Genomic DNA, 11,622 nt, shown 5'->3' with positions numbered 1-11,622 from the left:
AAGGAAACTGGCTGTTCCACCAGTGATTCTCAATAAAAATGTAGGGATTGACTATGTAGGTTGAACAAAAGGAGGAGAAGAGAGATAGACAGACACTCAGAAAGAGACAGACAGACAGAAACAGAGATACAGAGGCCAAGTGCTAATTTAATGTTAATTTGCATATATTGCTTTCTGTGTGTTCTATCCTGTACCAAATATTTGTTAGAGCCATGCTATCCTCTCTACAAATACAGATGAACTAAAACAGCCACAAGAATGGGATGTGGATTTTTAATTCGCTAACCAGTCATTGTTTTGTACCTAATTTTATAATATAACAAATGCTTGTAGGATGCCCCGAGACACTTTAGGCCTCCATAATTGAAATCTGCTCCTGAATCTCCAATATTGGGGTATGGACGGGCAGGACATTTCATCTTACCTTTGTAAAAGCTTTTTAAAAGATTCTATGCATCTTACTATTCTTTTGTTACCATTATCATTGCTATTACTATAGGTAGAAAGCAAATCATTAGATAAATTTCTTTACATTGTTAAATCTATTTCATATCTAATTGAGAAGAGAACTTGTGAAATTCTTAAGTATCTTCAATGATTCATTTAACATCAGTTATTAAAATTAGCCATGCATCCCTTCATTTTGTTGATTTTCATGTGTTTTGTTGACTTTTCTCATATTCTAAGAGGTACTGTACCCACCACAGCCTATATAACAATAACAATGTTGTGTTTCTCAGTGAATATTCAGAAAATTTTATCAGCCTGTCTAAAGAGCATCTGTGAGTTACAGAACTTCCAAAGATCAGTTTAAGACAAATACTTTTCTACCTCTTCCTTTTTACATATTTGTATGTATGAGATACAATTCCTAGATAGGTATGTCTATAGAAATGGTAGGCCATTTCTCTAAAACCCATAGGCACAGGTATTCGAAGCCACAGTACAGAACATAGGTGTAAAAGTAGAATCTTACAGCTATGGTGTACCTGTATTTCAAATTGATATTGGAGCTCACCGCAAAGCTTTAGCTCAGCTTAGGTTTCTCTGGACATTGGAAACCATCTTATGACAATCATTCAAAGTCATCTTGACTTTAAATTTCTGTCTGTGAGTAATTGTGTAGGTTTGTACCTTTTCTGTTTATTGTGCAATTTAGGTGGATTAGTGAGGTTAGTAATATATAAACTGTGACCCCAGTATTAGTGGACTACATTGATCCAGGGCATTTCCAAACTGTGTTATTTTCTAAGAGCTTCACAAGCTGAGTAGTTTGTTTTTGTTTTTTTTTTTTTCCGGTTGTGGGGTCTGAACTCTGGGCCTGGGCGCTGTCCCTCAGCTCTTCAGCTGAAGACTAGTGCCCTGCCACTTGAGCCACAGAGCCACTTCCAGCTTTTTCTACTTATGTGGTGCTGAGGAATCGAACCCAGACCCTCATGCACGCAAGGCAAGCACTACCACTGAGCCACCTTCCCAGCCCCAAGCTGAGTAGCTTATAACAATAAAAAGGTATTGTCTCAATAGTGAGATGACTATTGGGCAATAGTCATCGGCTGATCCAGATTCAGATTAAAGGGAGATCTTCACTCTTTTTATCACCTAAATATCTTATAGGCTGCCAGAAAGATCATGCTTGTTTTGTGCTGCTTTGATTGTTTCTTCTCGTTTTTCCCCAGTCCTTTCAGGCATTTTCTACTTTGAAACTTGTTTGAGGAAATGCTAGAGGGTGGAACTCTGGGTTCTCTTCATTGATTTGAATATATTAGATCCAGTACATCTATGAGCTACTCAAATTTCCTCACATTATTGTAGTGTTTAATTCTCATATGCCTCATACATAATGAATCAATGCTATGTGGCTGAAAATTTGTAAGTCCTAGTAGATCTAGGGACATGGCTCAAGTGGTAGCATTACTCTCTAGGAAGTCCAAGGATCTAAGTTCAATACTTAGTAGCTGAACCACCAAGAAACAAAAAAAATCAAACAAAACCAAAACCAAGCTGGGCAGTGTGTTGGTGGTACATCTTTGCAATCATAGCTATTAGAAAGCTAGAGGTAAAATGGATTATGGTTTGAAGTCAGCCAGGGCTAAAGTGCAAGATTTTTTTTTTTCTTAAAACAAACCAAAATGTTAAGGGACTGGGGTCCTGGCTCAAGCGGTAGAGTGTTAACAAGCTCAAGACGTTGAATTCAAACTCCAGTATCACTAAAATACTAAAGACTTGGAGGATGTGTAAGACTAGTTACTAAGGCAGTAGTTTTGAGGGACAAATCTGTGTAATTAGCCTGTATGTGTAACTCTTAAGGGATTCCAGAAGAGTTTTTGAAACATTAAAAAAAAAAAAAAGTAAGCCTAGAAACATCAGGTTTGGAATTTTTTTGCATTCCCCGCTCCCCCCTTCCCCCCCAGGAAGAGTTTCAAACTTAAGAACAGAACTGATGTTGTCTGCTTCCTCTGATGGTTATGGTGGTGGTGGAACAATAATTCTGGGATTTCACTATCTCCATCCACAATCCACTCTAGGAATTCCAATTGAGACCTGTCTGTGGGTGGTTCCTCTTCTGGTATCACCTGAATGAATTTTACATGCTTTGAAGATAGAGAAGGTATGCCTCATTTCCAGAATAACCTGGGAGTTAGGCGACAGTAGTTAATAGCTATGTAAAATCTTGTCTTTCCTAAACTACTTGTTTCGTATATTTGAAATGTTGCTTTCTGTCTATAAGAAAGTTCTGTTTAGAAGAAGAAGAACCACTAATTATTGTGGGTGGATTACAGGTGGTATAAAAACCGATGTTTGTGTAAAGAATATAAAGTTACGTGAAATTGCTCTGAAAACGACGTATCACAGAAGACACATGCTCTCCTAACTGTCTTTTTTTCCTCACGAAATGTGCACAACTCTTGAGTCGGCTCTTTTTCTCCTTCTCGGTCCCCGCCTGCCTCTTGTCACAGGCAGTTACAAACCTGGTTAATAAAAACCATCCCGGTGGGACGCGGGCCCGGAGCTGAACGCACGGGTCAGAGATCTGAAAGGCTGCTGGGCTTTAGGGGAGGGGCAGGGGCAGGGCTTGACCTAGTACCTGGAAGCGCCGCTGATTGGCGGAGGAGGAGGTTGTTCCCTTCAGGCTGCCACTGATTGGCTGCGGGGCGAAGAGGCGTGCCCTCCTCGGAAGCTGAGCAAACACCTCCTCCTCCTTTCCTCCCCCTCCCCCAGCCCAATTTCAGCAGGGAATTTGAAGTCGGCCGGGTCCTGACTCCGGAGCTCAGGACGGAGGGAACTAGTGAGCGTCCAGCTCCGACTCGGTGAGCAAGGGCGTGTAGGGGGGGGAGGAAGGAGCCGACGAAGGTGAGAGGAGGTGGGGTGTCTCAGACTGGAAGATGCTCTGGGAGGTCGAAGTGGGTCACCAGCTGGTGGCCAGGAGGAGCCTCGGGGCGCCGGCCCTGCCGGGCGATCGCGGTGGGGGGTGGGGAACGGGGGGGCGGGGAGAGGGTGGGGGAGCGAGGGGGGGCTGCGGCCAGCACCTAACTTGGGAACAAGGAGGGGGAGCAGTCCGCGACCCCCTGCATTTCTGATGGGAAGGAAGAGGGGTGGTGATGAAAGTTTCTTTCTTTTCTGTCTTTCTGTTGTGGGATGGGGGGGGGGGGGGAGGAAGGATTCTTGTGGAAGTTGCAGAACAAACACCCGATCAGTTCTTGCGTGGCGTGCTTCTGTGGGTTAACTGTCTACAGACGGTGGTTGACAGTTTGGCAGGACAAGTTTCTGACCCCCTCCCCCACGCCTAGTCACTTAGTAGAACTCTGCCGAGAAACTTTCCACGCGGAGGGACAGCTAGGCCTGGTTATTCTGAGCCAAACCCAGCTGGCAAGTGCCGTGCGTGAGAGTTGGGAACGTTGGATATCAGATCTCTTGAAATCGGAAGGACCCTTAGATCATCTATGTGGGGATGCTGTGGGCACGCACTCCGGGACGGGTCATGCACGTTGGTACTCAATCAGCTTGATTGAACGGGGCCCACCAGTTCTGACCAGTCCTGACAGGGATTTTCAGAAGAAGGGATAGAATGTTGGGGGGGGGGGGGGACAAAAGTAGGGAGATGAAGAGGGAGAAGATAGAGAAGAGAGAACGAAGTTCAGTAATCGAACATGGATGAAGTTAAAAAAGTATTTTGGGAATAAGGAAGGTGTAGCTGTGATTTGGAATGTGAAATTTATGCAGAGGAATGAATGGTCTTTGACCTCCACGGCGCTTTTCAATACTTTCTAACCAAACAAACAGCTCCGTGCATCTGGGTCTCAACATTCAATTACTTCTCTTATTTATTTCTTTATTTCTTTTCCTCCCATGCTGGGGAAGCATTCTAACACTGAACTGGATTACATAGTTCCAAAAGTTTTATGCTGAGACCAAGTTTCAAGGTTCACAAGAATATTAAAAGTAAAGTCTGTTACAATCACTTCTCTTTTTTTTTAACTCCAAGAAATTTCAAATTTTCTTTGGCAAGGACTCAAGGAAGATTCTTTTCAGTGTAACCCAGAAAAAGAGGTCAAAGAGAGGCATGGCATGCAGAGCAGAGAATTGATGCTGATAATTTATGATGATTGTTGATGTCATATGGATCTGAGGTCTTTTTTTTTTTTTTTTTTTTTGAAACAAGCAGCTGGCTGGATGAAAAGTTTGTGTCAGGCTACATGATACAGATCTGTGTGAGCTTTGGCAAAGTAGAGAAAATCCCAGGTGTTAAGTATTAACCTAGGAATCCTGCTTTGCTTAAAAGTAACCTATTCGCTAAGACTAACTCAGTTCATTTGTAAAATGGCACTATTCAAAGTAACTACTTATTTTAGATTGCTTGGTCTCTCTGTTTCTGTCTCTGTCTCTCTCTCTGGAAGAAGGACATGAGACAGGATCTATAAAGGGCTCGACATAGTGGTAACTGTTGTTAACATTTGTTTAAAAAATGAAATTTACATGGATTTATGATTTTAGAATTCCTTGCAAAAAATGGAAATAAAAGTAGTTTCTCAAGTGAATCCGACAAGTTCAGTCCCTGTCTATTCAAAGCTGTCTTTCTCAAGCTATCTTTTCAAATAGGCATATTTGTGTGTGTGTGTGTGTGTGTGTGTGTGTGTGTGTGTGTGTGTGTGAGTATGTGTATGTGTGTCCTGCTGTCTCCATCCCCATCCACACCAGGGGGTGAGGAGAAAGGACTGTAACTGAGTGAGGGGTGGCTATGGCTATACATTCATCTTGAGCTGGCAAAGGAGGGGCTAATTTATCCAAACACATGACTTCTTTAGAGCTCTAAAGTGCTACTTGGAATAGAAGATGTAGTGTCCTGAAGAAATAATGGCTCTGGGTGTGTATAGTTTGAATTGGTTATTTAAGAGCCAAGAGATTAAAGTTCCATAGAACATTACTAGTTATTCTTTAACTGTGGTGAAACAAAATGTTATGGTCTTGGGCTTAGGTTTAATATTGTCTTCAATGTACCAAATAACATGAATAAAGCAAAAATTTAAGTATAGAATAGCAACGTTTTCCTATAAGCACTTAGTTTTTTCTTTTTGGCAGTGTTGGAGTTTGCACTCAAGGTCTGAAGATCGGTCTGGTGGTAGTCTACTAATTGAGCCATGCCTCCAGTCAGGCTTTTTAGTGATTATTTTTGTAGATCTTGTTTCATTGACCTTTCTGCTCAAACTGGCTTTGAACTTTGATCTTCCAGCTCCCAGTCTCTTAAGTCACTAGGCTCCTGGATGCTGGGTGCACTTTGTCTCTTCTTGGATTTCTTACAAACGTTTTCTTAGCTGGATATTTTGCTGTTTGCTTTGTTCTCTGATTTGATTGTGGTATATCTTATAAATTTAACATATATAGGAAACAAGAAGTAGTTGGCTTCCAGGAAATAGATTTGTGAGCATAAATATTTGGTTAAACCTTGCCATCTGAATGCTAATAATGCTCTTTAGAGATTAAAATCTGATGTAGTAGATGTATTTTATAAAATTTGCAATACACTAGTGGTAATGGGCGAGAAATTTCTAGAAGGAGTGAAATACTGAGGTAGAGAATTTCTAGAGGATACACAGTCCCTGTATGTTGATTCCATTTTCACAAAGGAAACTAAGTTCGCACACCCAAAGAACGCTGCAGATTGTCATCTGCAGTGGCGTTTGGCTATAAAATATATGGAACCATTTGAAGAGTGATAGGATGGAATAAACATAGTTAGACTTACTTATACTTAACATTTATATGAAATGTACTCCGTATAAGACACAGAGTAAGCTATTTGTAAATACGTTTGCACTGACTGAATGAGTGGAATTATACTAGAATCACAGTTGGAGATCTGGTGAAGTCAGGCAGTGGATCAGGAATGGATATGGAGCCCGGGAGGGGGGTGGTAAGTACCTGTAGAGCAAGGAAAGGAAGGACCACAGTGAGAGGGTCGTAGATGGAAGATAGGTAGTTTAGGGCCTTCCTTTCTTTTTTTTTTTCTTTCTTTTTTTTTTTTGTTGGTCGTGGGGTCTGAACTCTGGGCCTGGGTGCTGTTCCTCAGCTCTTCAGCTCAAGGCTAGCACTCTACCACTTGAGCCACAGCGCCACTTCCAGCTTTTTCTGCTTATGTGGTGCTGAGGAATTGAACTCAGGGCCTCATGCATGCGAGGCAAGCACTCTACCACTGAGCCACCTTCCCAGCCCAGGGCCTTCCTTTCTTACCTTCTAACAGCTGGGTTGAAAGAAGAGCTATAGTTGGTTGATAAGTTTTCTTAAATTTGTACTCTGTTGAGAAGTAGCAGTTTTGTAAAATTCAGACAGTGAAATACTAGAGAAACGTGTGTGTGAGATGGGGGTTTACACATGTCTCTCTTCTGTCCCTGCTCCCATCTTATTGCTGAACAGTAAATAAACAGTTCACTGATGACGAACACCAGTTGGCAGAACACTCTGAGTAGCTCGTGTTTAAGAACTGGTCAGAGATGAACCTGAAGGCCCATGGGCACTAAGTAATGAAGACTCATGTACACCTTGTGAAGACTTTCAAGATTCATGCCTTCAAAACTGAAACTTAAGTCTGTAAAGGCTTCTTTCTGTTGTCAATCTGGCCTTCATAAGTACTTTGACTGTCTCACATTTTTGTGCTGAGTACATGTTTGGTAAAACATCTCTAATAAGCTGTGCGAATCTTGTAATTACTGTTGGATGTCACCAGACTTGCTCTATGTTTTGGAACTGAGTGATCTCATTTTTGGCAACTTGGGTTTGTTTGGGTAAAGGTGCATGTCATATGAAGATTTTCCTGTCCTCCTGTGCATCTCATATCTATGGTCATGGGGTTGGTTGTATTTTACAGCAGATTTCTAAGGAGACCAGAACTGTTGTGTGAGCCCTTCCACCCCTTGTTGTCCGACTGTCACATATTGCCTTCACAGTGACCAGATTGCAAGATGTGGCAAGTCCACAGAACCAACCTGATCAGGCTGAGGGCCAGCCTCTCCAGAGGCCTCCACCACAAAGCTGTGATGGCGCTGCGGCGTGAGGACGTGAACGCCTGGGAAAGGAGGGCACCGCTGGCTCCCAAGCACATCAAGGGTATCACCAACCTGGGATACAAGGTCTTGATTCAGCCCTCCAACCGGCGGGCCATTCACGACAAGGTGACAGTTTCCAACTTTTACAATAAGTGTGAGGAAAATGAACTTGTTTATGACAAGGAAGGAGTTGTGGAGTGAAAATGAAATGAGCTGGTGTGGCTTTGATATGATTTCTTTCCTTGAAAGTTATTTTCAATCCATTCTATTTTTTTTTTTTTTTTGCCTCGAGGTAAGGGTTAAAGGACTGCTTTGAGAAATTGCTGTCTTTCAGTCCTTTTCTCTATTTGCACCCTACTTCTGGGCCTAGGAAGACAAAGGTCAATTACAACAACATTTTTTGCACCCAGGGATGTTTTCTTGGGTAGAATTTATCCTGAAGTTGTTTCTTGACAGCCAGTTTGAGAAATTATATACACACAGGTTCAAATATGTTTGCTATTAATCTCTTTTGATATGATTTGATTTTTCAAGTAAGTATAGCACTTTCAAATTTTAGAGATTTATCTTGTCTTTACCCAATCTCTTATATCTTCATTTCTGACTGAAAGGTTTCTTGAGTTTTTGACTGTAACTTACTATTTCTTTTGCAAAGAAATACCCATGTAAGTATTTGTATGTATGTTCTTACTTTCCCTATTCTTCTACATAAAGGTATGTATATATATATATGCTTTCGTACTTTGTATATTTATTGAGCAAAAAGTATATATGTATATATAAACATAGATACTCTATGTTTATATAGATATAAATATAGATATTCTAATCTGAGTGTATATGTACATTCTTATATAACTACATGCACATATATATGTATGTATATATAAAACTTGTGTGTACACATATATCTATATATATGTCAGTTCCTAACTTTGGTCAGCCAACCACATATCCTGGAAATTGTTCCATTTCAGTTCATACAGATTTGTTTCATTCTGTTTAGTGACTAGATGATAAACAATGCATTGTATATGTTTACCATGATTATTTAACCAATCTACTATAAATGAGCAAATAGACTTTTTTCAAAGAAACCAGATAGAAATTATGTGTTAATCACGTCTATTCATCTATGCTTTCCTTGGAAGTAAATTTTGAACTAGATTTATTTCATTTAATTGGTACTATAAGTGGTTTTTAAAAAAAATTCTCCCAGGGCTATGCAACTCTTTGATTTAAAATCTTATATGACTATATCTTTCTTTCATGTACTTACTATGCTCTCTTGGTTAAACACACGAGCTTCAGATTCCCTGTTAACAAAATTATACCTACCTCATAGGTGTTTTGCAAGAATTAAATGAGATAATTTATGCAAAGAGCTTATTTTAAAACACAGAAATTTGTGATCAAGTATCAACTATTATTATTGCAATTCACTTGCAAACAGAACCATATTAGCCACAATGCTATTCAGGCTACTTTTCTTTTCTTTTCTTTCTTTCTTTCTTTTTTGTTGTTGTAGGCCTGAGCATTCTCCCTGGGCCTGAGCATTCTCCCTGCACTCTTCAGCTCAAGGCAAGCACTCTACTGCTTAAGCCACAGTGCCATGCCGATTTTCTAGTGGTTTATTGGAGATAAGAGTCTCATGGACTTTTCAGGCTGGTTTTGAACCATGACCCTCAGATTTCAGTCTCCGGAGTAGCTAGGATTACAGGTGTGAGCCACCGGCGCCCAGCTTCAGTCTGCTTTTCTAATTTGATTTATCCATATGCTTTAAACATCTCCCTCCTTTCCTTCTTCCACATGCCAGCCATGCTTCCTGCTGAAATTACCACCTTACACTTTCCATCTCTTATCTCTCCACATCCCATCTCACCTTTAGAAATCAATTTCTCTACTTCCTTTCCTGTTCTACCTGATAAGTATCTCAATATATATTAGACTAATATATCACTCAGATTCTCCTGATCATAATACACTTTTGAACTTGGCTTTATTTGTTGTGCTGTGATATCTTTCTATATGAGCTCCTTAAGATCTTGTCTGTCTTTCTTTGAGTCTTATCATCTGATTCCTAGCATACTCCACTGCATAGATTATAACAGTAATATGTGCTAATTGAGAAACCTCCAAAATAAAGTAAAAATAGACTTGGAGTTATATCCTGTCTATTAAAAATATTATCTGATCAAGTCTGAGTTCAAATCCCATGACCAACAAAAAAAATTATCTGAAATTTAATGTTTTAGTGTCCTGTTTATATGAAATACACATTCTCTAAATATATGAAAACCACGAGGTTTGTGGTCAAACTATAATTTGTTCTTTTTTTTTGGGTCCAGTCGTGGGGCCTGAACTCTGGGCCTGGGCGCTGTCCCTCAGCTCTTCAGCTCAAGGCTAGCGCTCTACCACTTGAACCACAGCACCACTTCCAGCTTTTTTCTTTGTGCTTATGTGGTGCTGAGGAATGGAACCCAGGGCCTCAGGCATGCAAGGCAAGCGCTCTACCACTGAGCCACCGTCCCAGCCCTATAATTTGTTCTTAAATAGGGATAGGTACTAAATTTTGTAAATTTTTGCTACACAAGTCAAATATAATAGATTTACCTTTAGCCAAGGGGTATAAATATTGAAAGTAGCTTTTCAATTATTTGTTCTAATCTACACATTTAATTCTTTCAAAAGATTTGTGGTGTTATTTACTACATTTTTATTAGAAAAATCATGCATACCATAAGTCAGGGAAATAATTCTAACCAAAATTGCATTCCCAGGAATATGTCAAAGCTGGAGGCATTCTTCAAGAGGATATATCTGAAGCCTGTCTGATTTTAGGAGTTAAAAGGCCTCCAGAGGAAAAATTGATGTCCAAGAAAACATATGCATTCTTCTCTCACACAATAAAAGCACAGGAGGCCAATATGAGCTTGTTGGATGAGGTTCTAAAACAGGTAATTGACAGCCAGTATTAATAACTATTAATATAGAAAAATATGTTTATATTAGAGTTTAGCTCTTATTCATTATCTGGAAAACATGATATATTGCTCACTTCTTAGGAGAGAGGACATCAGAGGAAGAACCTAAATGGCTCTGTTCTTCCTCTGCAGGTTTGGAGTTTGTAATAAAATCAGGTTTCATCCGTGTGTGTGTGTGTGTGTGTGTGTGTGTGTGTGTGTGTGTGTGTGTGTGCCAGTCCTGGGACTTGAACTCCTGACCTGGTCACTCTCCTTGAGCCTTGAGCTTTTAAGCGCAAAGTTAGTGCTCTACCAGTTGAGCCACAGCTCCATTTCTGGCTTTTTGGTGTGGTGGTTAATTGGAGATAAGAGTTTCATAGACATTCTGGCTGGGCTGGCTTCTAACTGCGATCTTTATATCTCAGCCTCCTGAGTTACTAGGATTACAAGTATGAGCCACCAGTGCCTAGTTTCTATTTCATCCTTTTGTGTTCTGGGATTGCTTTTTCCTCCAACACTTACCCATCTACCAGGATGATTGGATAGATACTACCAAGTGGAATTTTAGAGCTGAGAAGAACTGTTATCTGTAATAAGCAATCTGTGATCACAGGGATTTGTGATCTAATACCATATCTTTCAGATGAATCTAGATGACTGAGGTTACACAGGTCTGTGGTGCCAGAATTGACTTAAAGAAGCTATTAAAATGATATTTATTAGTCACAATGTATTTTTGTGAGATAGAGATACTATGAGGTCACTAACAGCAACTTAAAATACAGAATGTTCTTTCAGCAAATATCTACTGAGAACCTACAATAAAAAAAAAAAAAAAAAGCAGATTGGAACTGTCCCTGTTTTCAGAGAGTTTTCACCCTAGCAGAAAAGACATTTCATATGTCACCCGGAAGTCTGGGAAATGGTGAAAATAATGTGAGCCACTCGGGGAGGTAAAACTTCTAGAATAGATAAGATGGGGTAAGTCAGGGAGGCTTCATGGCAAGGTAGAATTTGAACAAAAATTCTGAAGGCAGTTGAGACACATCTGTCTACCAAGAGTCTTCCAAGCAGAGAGAATGACGATGCAAAGGCCCGAGGGGCTTTGTGAATGGGCAGTT

The 11,622-nt window shown here is 40.2% G+C and overlaps 1 protein-coding gene across 1 annotated transcript in view; it reads left to right on the top strand.

Annotated features, from left to right (window-relative positions):
- The first annotated feature begins 3,224 nt into the window (after positions 1-3,224).
- Positions 3,225-11,622, top strand: part of Aass (aminoadipate-semialdehyde synthase) — a 50,276-nt gene continuing 41,878 nt past the window's right edge. The window contains exons 1-3 of the mRNA XM_042695885.1: positions 3,225-3,308; positions 7,440-7,664; positions 10,319-10,495. Coding sequence (XP_042551819.1) covers positions 7,455-7,664; positions 10,319-10,495 — 387 coding nt within the window. The 5' untranslated portion in view covers positions 3,225-3,308; positions 7,440-7,454. The remainder of the gene's footprint in view (positions 3,309-7,439; positions 7,665-10,318; positions 10,496-11,622) is intronic.

Source organism: Dipodomys spectabilis, unplaced genomic scaffold (assembly GCF_019054845.1).
Source record: "Dipodomys spectabilis isolate Male_0828 unplaced genomic scaffold, ASM1905484v1 ptg000197l, whole genome shotgun sequence".
Taxonomy (NCBI): Eukaryota; Metazoa; Chordata; class Mammalia; order Rodentia; family Heteromyidae; genus Dipodomys; species Dipodomys spectabilis.
The sequence above is the reverse complement of the archived record's forward strand: the minus strand, read 5'-3'. Positions and strand labels throughout refer to the sequence as shown.